The sequence below is a fragment of the Tasmannia lanceolata genome, unplaced genomic scaffold, assembly GCF_043159265.1.
Source record: "Tasmannia lanceolata isolate RefF3 unplaced genomic scaffold, GAP_Taslan_0.1 ptg000011l, whole genome shotgun sequence".
Classification (NCBI taxonomy): Eukaryota; Viridiplantae; Streptophyta; class Magnoliopsida; order Canellales; family Winteraceae; genus Tasmannia; species Tasmannia lanceolata.
The window spans coordinates 13,902,634-13,916,825 of NW_027518688.1; the positions used below are offsets into that span (position 1 = coordinate 13,902,634).

At 38.2% G+C, this 14,192-nt stretch overlaps 1 protein-coding gene across 4 annotated transcripts in view; it reads right to left on the bottom strand.

Annotated features, from left to right (window-relative positions):
- The window catches only part of LOC143886452 (putative alkaline/neutral invertase B), a 61,337-nt gene extending 49,168 nt beyond the window's left edge, over positions 1-12,169 (bottom strand). Inside the window, exons 1-3 of one of the 4 annotated variants that reach the window (XM_077390426.1) lie at positions 11,934-12,169; positions 7,375-7,859; positions 6,581-7,012 (exon numbers count right to left, since the gene is read on the bottom strand). In XM_077390426.1, the coding sequence (XP_077246541.1) occupies positions 6,581-7,012; positions 7,375-7,800 (858 nt within the window). In that variant the 5' untranslated portion in view covers positions 7,801-7,859; positions 11,934-12,169. Of the gene's footprint in view, positions 1-6,580; positions 7,013-7,374; positions 7,860-9,259; positions 9,519-11,933 lie in introns of those variants that run through there. The other 3 variants (XM_077390425.1, XM_077390424.1, XM_077390423.1) reach the window with 3 other exon arrangements.
- Between the last annotated feature and the right edge of the window lie 2,023 nt (positions 12,170-14,192).

Sequence of the window (14,192 nt, forward strand, 5' to 3'; positions counted from 1 at the left end):
ATGGGTCGCCAAAAGGTTTCTTCAAGTCTTCCAGAGGGTTAAGACAAGGAGATCCTCTCTCCCCCTTTCTCTTCGTGATTATGGCGGAAACTCTCAATCGTTTAATGGTGAAAGGAAGTCGTACGGGGCTGTTTGAGGGCTTTATCATTGGTAGTGATAGAGTGGAAGTGTCGCTTTTGCAATTTGCAGACGACGCCATTCTGTTCTGTGCACCTGATAGGACGAAGATTTTAAATTTGAAGGCTGCGCTAAGATACTATGAGCTTATTACGGGTCAAAGATCAAATTTTCAGAAATCCAGTTTGTTTGCCATCAATGTTCCTCCCTCACAAGCTTTCGCTTTTGCCAATGTGATGGACTGCAGGTTGGAGTCTCTGCCTTCATCATATTTAGGGCTCCCTTTAGGGGTTGGAAAACCGAGAAAAGAGCTCTGGACCCCTATTGTAGAAAGAATAGAGCGACGGCTGGAAACCTGGAAAAGAAACCTTGTTTCAAAGGGTGGTAGACTGGTTTTAGTCAAAGCGGTTTTGACTAATATACCTGTTTACTATCTGTCTCTATTTAACTGTCCGGTGAGTGTCGTCTTGATAATTGAACAGATTTAACGAAGATTTTTGTGGGGTGGCTCAAGCAATAAAGGAGGCATTGGTTTGTGTCCCTATAAAGAATGGAGGGTTAGGGATCCGGAGATTGAAAGAGTTCAATCGTGCTCTCTTGGGGAAATGATTGTGGCGTTTTGGTGTGGAACATTCTTCTTTATGGGTAAAAGTCATTGGGAGTAAGTATGGTTTCCTACATGGTGACTGGTCTTCAGATGATAAATATGGTAAGAAAGGAGGGACCATTTGGCGTAATATTTTGAGGTTCAAGCAAAGCTTTGAGGCGGGGATTCAGTTTAAAGTATATAAAGGAGATCGTATAAAGTTTTGGTTGGACCCATGGTGTTCTGTTGAGCCGCTGGCGGTGCTTTTTCCCATTTTTTTCTTGGTGGCTTTGGACAAAGATGTGATGGTGTGTGATTGCTTCGAGAGAATTAACAATACGGTGGTTTGGAATCCTTCTTTCAGAAGAAATTTCTTTGAGAGAGAACTACCGTTCATCATTCAAATGCTTAATCTCTTGAGGGGTGTTATATAAAAAAAATGGTCAGGATAAAAGGATATGGAAATGGGATTCATCTGGGTTTTTTTTCTGTGAAATTCTTTTACTGCCAGTTGCTCCCTGCTGTTGGATCACATATCTCTGCTGAGGTTTGGAAGTTTCATGGCCCCCCATCGGTATCTTTCTTCAGCTGGGCCGTGTGTAATGGGAGGATCCAGACCATAGAGTTTCTAAGAAAAAGGGGTATGTGCCTGGTGGACCATTGTTCGCTTTGTTTGGAAGATGGACAAATCGATTGATCACCTTTTCATCCATTGCAAGGTAACAAGGGAGGTGTGGGGTTTCATTCTGGAAAAGTTTAGTATTTTATGGGTCTTTCCAAAGTCTCTAGCAGATCTATTCTCGAGTTGGGATTTCGCGCCCTGGAAAAAGAAAGGAAAGGTGTTGTGGAGATTATGTTTAATTGCTTTGTGGTGGGTCATATGGAAGGAAATAAATCAAAGAGTTTTCGAAGGAGTAGCTAAGTCATCGTATTGGCTATTTAACAAAATTATCGCCATGGTTATTTATTAGGTGAAGAGCATCCCTCTGTTCAAATTTGTATCAGCATTCGATCTGTGGGAGGGGTGGAGCATTGTGTGCGTTGAAGGATTGAGGCGAGAGAAGAGAAGTCAAAAATGGGAAGCTCCTCCTGAAGGTTTTAGTAAATTAAATTTTGATGGGTCCTGCTTGGGTAATCCGGGCCCAGCTGGGGTTGGAGGACTATGTCGGGATTCTCAAGGGGTGGTTTCGTGGGCTTTTGCAGATCCCATTGGAAGGAGTGACTCATCTGAAGCTGAAGTTCGAGCGGCATATCAGGGAATAAAGCACTTGAGTGCTGAAGCTTATGACAGGGTGATTGTGGAAGAGGACTCTTCAAATGTTATTAGTTGGTTATCGAGGAAAGTGGTTCTCCCGTGAAGATTCTTTAGTTACTTTGAGGAAATTTCTGATCTCATTCAGGGGCGTCCATGGTTTTTAAGCATGTTCGACGTGAAGCAAATGGTGAGGCGGATTCTCTCGCTCGATCTGGAGTACACAAAGAGGGGTTGGAGTGGTTTGATTTCCTTCCCCCGTGAGAAGTTTCGGCTCTGTTTTCCTTTGTATTTTTTGCTGTCCTTTGCTGTTTTTCCTTTTGTATTTCTAGTGACCTTCTCGGTTCCCTTTTTCAATATATATTGCCATTTTATATTGCCATTTTTTTTAAAAAAATGGCATGATGAGGAGCACTCTTCTCAGGATAAGCACCAAACTATCCAAACCAGCAGATAGGACTACAGGAACTCTGCGACTACATGTTTTTTGTGATAGCCTCAGTCACGACCCCTTCCATGACCACATACGAAGTAACCAGTAGTGTATAGAGCCTTAAAGGTTCCATGCGGAGAAGACTGCTGTGGGAAGCATTGCAGAAGCCTTGGTGGCCGAGAGGAGACCATCACATTGAAGAAGAACACAGTTCCAAGAATGTGGGTAACTCTAAATGTATGAAGATGGATGTGTTGAACATCACGTAATCATCTCCCCATAAGCATTCAGCAGATCAAATCCTTCTCGTACGAGTTTTGGACCACAGGAGGCTGATCAAACAACCATTTTAGTTTGTTCAAAGACTTCGAGAGAGATTTCTTGTTAAACATTTTTGGAGCTGCATTAATAATTGTAAGATGCGAGCCTCATGGAGGGCTATATAGATATCTCAGGAGGAGGAGATGTCCATAACTTACGCAAAAAATCCAGGCGTCAGAGTCGAGTTGATTAACACGATGATAAGTTGATCCTTCGCCATCCAATTATCATAATAAAGGTTTTTTTTTTTTAATGGCAATTATCATATTAAAGGTTCTTCTTACAAAAGGAATATTTCTCTTTTCCAGTGGTGAAATTGCCACCTTCCTTTTAAAATACCAAATGAAATGAAGATCAACCCCATTGATATGTCCAACTGTCCATCGGGCAAGAGCAATGGATAGAATATGGCTCCACTTAAGAAATTTGGTATATTAAAATCAATGTGCAACAACTTTAGAAAAGAAGATGAACAAAAAAGGGAAAATGGAATTGGAAGCCATATAAAGAGAAAAAGAGCAGAGGAAAATAGGTGAGATGTACAAAAATAAGAAGCGAGTAAAGGGGGAGAAAAATGAGAGAAAGGGGAAAGAGAGAATAGAGTGATATGTAATATGGAAGAATGAAGGTAGAAAGAGATGGAAGAAAGAAATAAGTGAAGAAACCAATGGTTGCGTGGGGTGGAGTGGGGTTTGGGTTTTGTGATTTTTAAAGGGAAGGAACAGAAATAGAGAAAAGAATACCAAAATAATCCTAATTTTAGTTGGGGTGCCAACTTGCAGCTTAAATAAAGTAATGAGACGGGCCATCTTTTGCAATAACAAGTCACTTAAGTTGTGTGCTAATGTGAGCCTCAAGTGACGTGCACAATAGAAAATAAAAGAAAGTAATGCCAACGATACTCGAAGGAAGAGAATTTTTGAAGGGAGGAAAAACGTGGGGGTTGCCATTCAAAATATGTGGGGATAGAGAATAATGAAAGATGGATTGGAAACAGTGAAGAAAAAGAGACACATATTGTCAAACTAACAGGACTTGATTTTTCATTCTATTTTTAGTGATAATGGAAAAATCGATCTGCTTTACCTTGGTTGAGATCTTGTCCAAGTATGAGTAAACAATGTTTCTAGTTGCACCTTCTTCACTCAAGAACAAAGGCAAACACCCGAATAGACATAGGAGAGTCCATGTATGCGGATTCAAAACAAAGATAATGTAAGTAGACACAAAAAATTGATTTCCATTATCTTATTTCCACCATATCAGAGATAACTTAATACCTAGCTAGTCATAGCTATTATCAGCAAGAAGCTAAACTGTAAAAAGGGGTTGCAAGTGTTTTTTACAGAATATGATGGGGTTGCAAATGTTTTTTAAAGAAATTGATGGCTCGAGTTATAGTACTTGTGTCCACCCTTGCTTGAAAAACGATGAACATACATCAGAATTGACTCTATGAGTGTGTTAAGCTTTAAACAAGCAGAGAACAATAATCAATGTCGTATCAATAAAAGCTAGGATATTTGAGTTAAGAGTTGGAAGTGCATCCATTGACAAAATCGTTAATTAGAGTTTTGCAAGCTTATTACAATGACCTCATATTCATATTCAAGTTTTTGTTCAGAAAGTAGTAATTGTATCCGTTCTTTTCCAAATAGCTAGAGAATGGAAATATGTGCAAGAAGAAAAGAATTATATATCACTAGAGAATGTGCATAAGATGAGTGTAGCAGAGATGCGAATCCTTAGATGGATGTGCGGCCACACAAGGTTAGATAGAATTAAAAATGAAGACATTCGTAAAAAGGTGGGGGTGTGACGTAGGTAAAATTGTGCGGAAGTGAAATTCACAAAGAAAATCCAATGGTTGAGGATGCCTCAATTGGCTCTCTGACTTTTGGTGATTTCATTGGCATTAATACCCAAGAATCATATCCCCTAGTCTCCCATTCAGCACCTTACAGTTGCTCTAAAATGGCTTGGGATAGTTCTCCTAGTGGGGTGTACAAATATTTTTCCAGGGCTCAAGAACTAATGTTACCGGTTGCTAGCAGGTCTCTTTGGCATTAACACAAACAGTCCCTGAGCTCATGGTTTTAAATTTCGGCCGAAAACCGAAATTTCAGCCGAAATATTTCGGTTTCGGTTGGACCGAAATCCTGAAATTTCGGATTTCAGTTAAAATTTCGGCCGAAATTTGTAATGACCGAAATTTTAAAAAAAAAATCGATTTCAGTTGGGTCCGAAACCGAAATTTCAAACCATGCCTGAGCTAGCCATTGGGATTTCCTTGCCTTGTTGTTTTCACAAGCAACTGAAAGACTAATTCCATGTATTGGATCTTCCCATGAGGAATGGCAGCAATCACATATATGTGATGCTGTAGCTAGGTTCCCAATCAAGACAACAGGTCTTGGTGGCAAGGTTCAATGGAGTTTATTAAAAGCAGAAGGTGAAAACTGTTTGAGAGTAGTTGGGGGAATTACTTTGGAATTAATTCCTACTTAGCCACGGATTCCAAGTTGTAATTTCACCAATAGCATGTTAATCCCTTGGTTAATATAATGAGGAGACATGGAGCTCTCATACTAGAATTTTAGCAAATGGTAACCGTGCTAGTAGGTTGAGGCCTCTTCCCTTTTCATCTTTGAATTAAAGCCAAACAGTATACTAAGTCCCGTAGATTAATGATGGTTGAAGATTCAATAGGAACTTCTTTTCATAAGCCAACTTCACCTCTAAATACTCTGAAACTGAGATAAGCTTTCTTGCAATTCAAACACTAATAAACCAATTCAAACCTGGATTAGAGGAATTAACTCAACCAAATATAAGGCAAGGCGCAGAACTGTTCGGATCTAGAGGATTTCGTTTGCAAAACAGATCTCCTGTATCTTGCAACCAATAAAGATAAACAAACTCCACAAAAAAAAAATGTAAAATACCTGCTTGCAACAGGGAAGATAGAGGAGTCCAAGATGCCGAATTATCACTCGGAAATTCGCTCCTAGAACACTCCCAAAGATAGAACAACTTGGAATTCTCTCCAAGAAGAAAAACCCTAATTCTCCAATTCAATGTTTTGTGAAAGTCATTTAACATGACAAAACCCTCCTTATTTATACTAATCCCCACCAGCATAAAAGGACAAAACTACCCCTCATATGGACTATTACATATACAAGCAGATGCCCTATAATATAGAAATGATGAAAAGAAAATAGCTATCCTACACAAAATAGTACCCACAATCTTTGGCCGGGACCCTCTCTACATCAGGGTGGCACCAATTGAGGAGAAGATGAGAGAACACCGCTTAAGATGGTTTGGACATATCCAACGTAGGCCTTTGGATGCTCCAGTGAAAAGAGGCGACTCGTGCCAAGTTGATGGAGTAAAAAGAGGATTAGAGCCGGAAGATTCCTTTCACTTTCTTCATGAAATTTTTCTAAATGATTCATTTAGCCGACCCCAACTAGTTTGGGACAAAGACTGAGTTGAGTTGAGTTGAGTTGAGTAGATATGTAAAGTACATCAGGAGAGGTTTTTCTTGCTTTATCTTCTTCCTTTTTGTTTTTGATTCAATACCAATTTGGTTTTGAACAGATATTTATTTCAAGCACAACATGTTTTAAATATCTCAAATCATCAATGTAGCTATAGCAAAATCAAACTTCATTTGTATATGAGAATCCCATTATTTTGCCCTATCAAACCAACATATAAACCTATTCATGTATTAAAACATAATCAACAAAGCAAGTTATCCAATCAATAGATAAACAAGAGTAGTGTAGAAGAGCATAACAAAAAATCTATGCCTGATCATGAGGCACATGATAGAAATAAAAAAGAAAAAAGAAATACTCACCATTCTGCGGTCAATCATACAACAGCCATCAGCACAAAGGAGAGTGGGGAACGTATCAAACCCCTCCGAGAGACATAAAGTCAGAATAAGACGCATGCCCTTTTGGCATTCTGGCCTTTCTGCCAAGGAAGAGTCTCCTGTGGATTTTGTATATGCACGAAGCAAAATAATCCACCAAAATCCAGAATCAACAGGAGCAACTCTTCCTATCGCACTCTCCCCAAAATCTCCAATTAGAGTTTCATAATTTCTAACAGGATCATGGAGTACTTTGAAACTAGCTGGCATTACTCCTTCTCCAAGCTTGAATCGGTCAATCTTTTTTTCCCATGATTGAAGGCGAAGAGTTTTCAAAAGAAAATTTTTAACTATTTCTGGTTCTCCGTTCATCAAAAATGCCAAGGCACTTGGCACAAAGTCTCTCACAAACACCTGTGAAATAAAAGACACTGAGTATGTTCTTTTAAAACTCCAAATGAAATCTATATCATTCAAGAAAACAGAGAAGAATGCCATTATCAAGAACGGAGGATATGTATGAGAAGAGAGGAATAGAATGGTAAAGCATTAGTTGATTGATCAAAACCTATTGATGCCTTGCATCAAATTTAATGCATCCCTCACCTAACAGATGGATAATTGTAGATAAATACAGGACAAGAGAATGGACCCCTCAGAGTGTCACCATTCCTCATTAACACTTATTTAACCATGACTGGGTAACAACTAACAAGTGTCTATTCCTTGGCAGTAACATGACAAAATATGTAATGTATTAAAGGAAAACAGTATACCTGATTATAGTTAAGTGCTTCTTCAGAATGGTCCAATGCGGCAATTGTCCCAACTGGTTGGCCACGGAAGTATACCAAAGAACGCCGCAGAGCTTCCCATGCTTCAGCGACCATGGGATGTGTCTCAAAAAGATTCTGTGAAATAGGTGTATTCATACCGGACCTTCTAGTGGGAGAATACATGTTTTCAAGGTGGTCCGTAATTCGAAAATTTTCGGTAGTCCTACAAGAATAGTGAGGGGATAAACCAATAGATAGCTCACTGAGGGACCTTTCATCACAAGATCTCTGTCGTTCTATAGTCAGTGTTCTGGTCTTTTCCGGTAACCTTGAGAAATCATATTCTTCAACGTCAGGGACAGTACATTGTGTATCATTATTCCTTACATCTGTACCCTGAGATACATCCACAACGGCCGTCGACATTCTCCAACTTTTCCAAAAATGAGAAAAGTGATCATACAATGTCTCAAAAGTTTAAAAATCTGCATTCCACCGAAGTACGGAACCAAATTAAAATTGACGAAAACTCATCGGTAGAATAAAGAAACCTATTGAATATTAACAAATCCAGATACAAAGGAAGAAACTAGTCAACAAAAATGACTCAGAATAAAAGACATCTGCTCCTCCAAACCTTAGCAATGACTCAAAACTGACAATGACGAACATCTGGTCAACACTTTCCGCAAATCTTAGCAACGATTAGACGAAAATTCACAATTCCAATCAAAGAAATAAAAATGATAAAACCCTGACTTGATCCAAAATAGAACGCTGTAATTGACTAAATCAGCCTCAAAATGCTACTAATTTTAAAACCATAATGCAAGGTTTGCAAAATCATATTAAGAACAATAAGACATTATTCAAGAAATCAAATTGCAGGACAGCATGGTATCACATAATAACTGAAATTTTGTATTTCTCCAGCGCATTCTAAGCATAAAAGCAATTTCGGACAATCATACCTTACGACAATGACGAACATATTTTCAACACTTTCCACATATCTTAGCAAGGATTAGATGAAAATTCACAATTCCAATCACATAAACTAAAATGATAGAGCCCTGACTCGATCCGAAATGGAAAGCTATAATTGACTAAATCAGCCCCAAAATGCTACTAATTTTATAATCATAATGCAAAGTTGCAAAATCACATTAAGAACAATAAGACATTGTCCAAAAAATTAAATTGCATAGATAAAACCCTGACTCAATCCGGAATGGGACGCTATAATTGACTAAATCAACCTCAAAATGCTACTAATTTTATAATCATAATCCAAGTTTGCAAAATCATATAAAGAACAATAAGACATTATTTAGACCCAAAATGCTACTGATTTTACAATCATAATGCAAGTATTCAAAAAAAATCAAATTGCATAGATAAAACCCTGACTCAATCAGAAATGGGACGCTATAATTGACTAAATCAACCCCAAAATGCTACTAATTTTATAATCATAATGCAAGTTTGCAAAAATCATATTAAGAACAATAAGACATTATTCAAGAAATGAGAAATCAAATTGCACAATAGCATGGTATCACACAACAATAACTCAAAACCTTGAAAATAAAAAAATTCATAAATCAAATCAGCCTACAGTTTATAATTCTGAATATCCAAAAATACATTGTTTCATGAAATCAATAGAATCACAGACCATACAAACGACGGTAAAACGAAAATTTGAAAATAACAGAAAATCAACTAATCTTTTTAAGGATCAAATTCACAAGATCAAAACAAATAGATCGGAAAAAAAAAACAAAGAGAGTCAAGAGAACTCGATTGAGAAGAAACAAAACAGAGGCATTAAATACTAGTGAAAATTCGCATTACATGAAACCCTAGCTATGAGAATTCTTACACTGTTCTATAGAGAGAAAAAAATAAAAAAAAGATGCTAACATACGCCGAAGCTAACGTACGCGGGCTGAGGAGGAGTAATGTGTCCGGGCAGTGATGTGTGAAGAGAAACAGAGGTATGTAAGTAGTGTCCGAGTCAGGTGGAGAGGCAGGTGGAATGGCAACCGGTTATTGCCAGTTTTATTGGGGAATGACCGGCTAGTGAGAGGAGTTAATTTTTACTTGTGCCTAGGGATAAACGAAGAGGGTGCGTTTGTCGTCTAACCGTCTTCGCCTAAAAAAACTGAGAATTTTTTCTGTGCCTGAGAGCTGGCACTCTGTCCAGGTACACGAGAGTAGGTCAGCTTTGTATTTTTAAGTCTGAGTGGGACCCACTTGTTTTAGAATCTAACCGTTCGGCTCTTAGTGGGGCCTACCTCTCTATTCCCTTTAAGACAAACATCTATCTATCTATCTCTATCATCTACACTAAAAATGTTTCTTTCCATTTCGTCCCTAGAAAAAATTTTAATGGAAAATATCACATGTTTTTGTTTAGATAGGGTGGTGTCCAACATTTGATAATGATAACCTATCATGAGTGAGGCTCACCACATAAGAAAGGCATGCCCATTGTCTCTACCTAAACACATGCATAGGCTGCGGCCCACCATCTTACAACGATGTTGACACGCAGTTTTACACCTCATATTTTGTGTGGGATGGAACCTACCATTTCACAACCATGGTTTTTAATTTTGGTTTCGGAATGCGTTTCGACCCTCATGAAACCGCTCGAAATTTCAAAATTTCGGCCGAAATCGTGTACACCACTAAGAAATAATATATTATTTAATATCAAATTTAGGCCGAAAATGCTATATAATTAATAAGGGATTTGCTAGGGTCCATCGTAAAAGGCATTTTGCGGCTGGTCTACCGCATTTCAAACCAGCCACCTCGTGAATGGAGACAACAGCTTTTGTCTCCATTCACGAGGTGGGTGGTCTGACATGACAGACCAGCCGCAAAATGCCTTTTGCAATGGACGCTAGCAATTCCCAATTAATAAATTTGAGATTTTTGGGTTGACTTTCTCAAATTTCGGACAAAATATAAAAAAGAGAAAATTTCGGTCGAAATCCGATACCATTTCGGGTTTTGCTAATTTCGGTTTCGGTGTTGATCAAAATCCGAAATTTAAAACCATATTTACATCTAATGTTTTGATGTGGTGGGCCCACCATTTCTCTCCAAACATATGCATCGGGTGGGACCTACCATTTGAAACCTGATGTTATTGATGAGTTGGGGTGGGGTCCACCATCTCTATCCAGCATTAGGGTGGGGCATACCATTTTATACCTTGCATTTCGATGGTGTGGAGCCCGCCATTTTTTTTTATTGCCTCGTTTTAGCTTTGGCTATATTGCCATGTTTTTTATAATTGCACTAATTTACCTTTTTTTTTAATTAGAATTAGATTTTGAGGCCTTTTTGGGAAGGGAAGTGACATATCCGTTGCTGTTGCTTTTGATTACTGGGACAGAGCCAATGTATCAATTGACTAAAGTGGGGCTGATACCGATCAAAACAATAAATAAATAATAAATAAATAAAGTGGGGCTGATGTACTTGACGCCAAAAGAAATCAATAGGCCTGATTGATTGCCACGCACATTGGCGCTGGGTGTCCCTAATAAACTTTGACAGCTGGTTAAATAATAAAGGACAAGGTAAGTTAGTGCAAATATTAAAATATGATAATAGCCTTTAGTTTTTTATCGGTTTATTTATATGCTTCAAATTGAAGGTCTTGGGAAAAAAATTATAGAAAATAAAATTTCCATAGTAATATTCTATGGAAAAAAATCCAAGGTCTTGTGGTTTTGTAATTTTTCTTGAAGATAAGGAAAAAATAATAGATACATCGATGGGTGCGGCAACGTGACAAGAAGAGAGTCATGGAAGGATTTTTATTTTTTTTTTGGACGCATATGAAGGGGCAAAGAAGGCTTTAATTTTAATGTTGTTTATCTGTATTAGTTGGGGCTAAGGGATTTTTTTATCTGTATTAGTTGGAAGGATTTATTTTTTTATTTTTTTATTTTTTTTAATTTTTTTTTACCGATCAAAAAAAAAAAAAAGGGACCTAATTAGTTTTTCGAAACTAACACCAAAATACACCCCACAGGTTTTGCGACGTCGGACGATGACGAGACAAGTACTAATGGGGAACCCTAAATAGAGTGCGCAGAGTGGTTGGTTTGGCCATGTGGCCTTGACAGAATACCCCGTCTTGATATGTCTCTTTTTATATTTAATGTTAGTAGGACTACTTGATTTTGAAGTTGGTCATTCAAAGTGAAGTAGATATTCAATAGTTGTTACATCTTGTGAGTTTTAGCTTGTTTCTTTTTTTAGCGATCCGGGTTAAAAAAAAAATTGTCCAAAAATCAGGGTTGTTATAGTAAATCAATCAAATCCCATCTGTTGGGATGCTATGATTTTTGGGTAAGGCCAAAAAGTGAAAAAAGAGAGAGAGAAAAAACAAAACATTGCTTGAACAAGCACAAACAATCAAGCATTTAGACAGAGGGATCTAGAACAAGAATGCAACTGATTTAAAGAAGAATCATAATTTTATAACACAGGTAACAAAAGCAAAAGGAAATCACATAATAAAAAAAACATACCAGGAAATGAAGTCTGAAGAGGAAGGAAGATTGCTGGAAATGGAAAATGAGATGGTTTAATAGATACCACTTCTCCTGTTTGGGTTTCTTGCGCCAGGGGAGAAGAAATCTTGTGCATGAAGGGCCACATGCAGAGAACAACACGAGGCCAGCCAAAAGGGGACATTGATTGAGGCAAAGTTCGACATTGGGAGAGGTGGCGGTGGAGGAGACATAAAGAGGAACGACTGCAATTTTCGTATTCTGTTGGAGAAGACAACAACAACCCATTGGTAATGATGCATTGTGTGACACGTGCGAGATATTTTTTGGACGCATATAAAGGGGCAAAGAAGGTGTTTTTAAGGGTATGTGCTTTTAAAATGTAGTATATGCGTAGGATACGAATCCGTATGTAGTTCAATCTAATTGCGGAGAAACGTACGCATATGAAGGGGCAAAGAAGGCTGATTTGACGAGAATGCCCTGGAAAAATGGGATCTATTTGGAAGTTTTAGAAAAGGAAAGGCAGGATGTAGATGGAATTCTGCCTGGATTAGAATTAGCTGTTCCTGGTTTAGTTACTACTCCCGTTTTTGTAATTTTTTTCTTGATTAAACCCGTATCCATTACGAGTGTTCCCGACATGAACTGAAGATAGCAAGCCTATCCATGGATAAAAAATACCCCAGCTTGCTATCCCATGCATAAAAGCCCCGTTTGGATTAGCCAGTAGCCATGTATAATTCAATCCCGGAAGCTCCCCTTGCAAACTATCCATTGCAGTTGGCCTGTGATGCAAGTCACAAAAGCCATAACCGTACGTAGACAATGAGTCAAACCAAATTATGGTTACATTCAATCGGGTCTTCTGGTCAGGTCTTCAAGTCGGACTGGGTTGGGTTAAGTCTCAGCCCTAGCTACCAAGTTATTCACGTTGGATTTGGACATATAACATATCACACACCTAATTTTTATTCAAAATAAGCACACAGCGTGGACAATCCTAATTCTATGATTTGCATTTCTAAAATACATGGTAATAGGGATGAATTCTAGTCATTGGTCAATGATTTTGTCCATCTAATGGACCCCACCTAGATTGACAATGGCCCAGAACTCACCTTACTAATCCTTACCAAGGTTTTAAAATTCGGACCTAACCAAAACCAAAATTTCTGCTGAAATCCTGAAATTTCGGCTGAAATTGGGTAGAAAGACGCTAAATGCCGTTTTTTGGGCTGAAAATTCGGCTGAAATTCTGTAAACAAATAAAATAATAATATTTTATCTATAATCTCGCTCAAATTTACCATTTCAGATTCAGATCGTTTCGGTTTCGGTCTGGACCGAAAGGGCCGAAATTTCTGATTTCCGTCAAAATTTAAAACCTTGGTCCTTACATCATTATACAAAGATGTATCAATTTAATTATTGTTCTAGTGGGTGGGACCCACGTCAAGTAAAAATATGTTTCCGTTAGGAGTTGTGGGGCATAAAGTAGCACACAAGTTCGTGTAGTTGCAAGTCCCGTAAGGCGATTCCACTTGGTTCTATAGAAATCCTCATAGCTACTCTGGGATCGACTGTCTTCCTTGGATAATTTTATCTTGAATAAATATATGGGATTATGTATCCTACTTGTATAGTCATACCCTCCCTATTGGGGATGCTCTTAATAAGATATAAAAATCTTGGGATAAGCTATTATTAGAACATGCTATCTTGCTTGGATAATTTTATCTTGAACAAACCCAAAAGACCGTAATTGTAGAGTACTGTATACCCCAGCCATTGGCACCGGATTGAGCATACCAAGCCTATCCAAGGATAGGATAAATCCTAGCTTGCTAGGCTCTTTTTTGACATTCACTCTTTGGGGCTCACATGAATATGATTTAGACCCATTGATCTCACGTCCAAGACAAGTTGGACAATCTGTCCTTCCCACCTTGATCCAACGATCCCATTCCCTTAATTCATACAAGTATTCTTCTGGATTTTGCCAACAAAAGATAACCCGTTGATTTCTATAGACATTAAGGGCAGGTTTGGCAACCATTATTTTTTTGGCCGATGATAAATTTGCACCCCCTGTTGGATAATTCGCACCCTTCCAAAGGAGGGTATGCAGCAGACTTTAACGCTTATTAATGTCAATTCACATTAAAGGGGTGAGAATCATCCTACAGTGTGAATTTATCATTGCCCTTCATGATATATCACCATCTCCAAGTGGAGATGAAGGTGAAGTGACTAAAAGCAAGAAACTAAAATTAA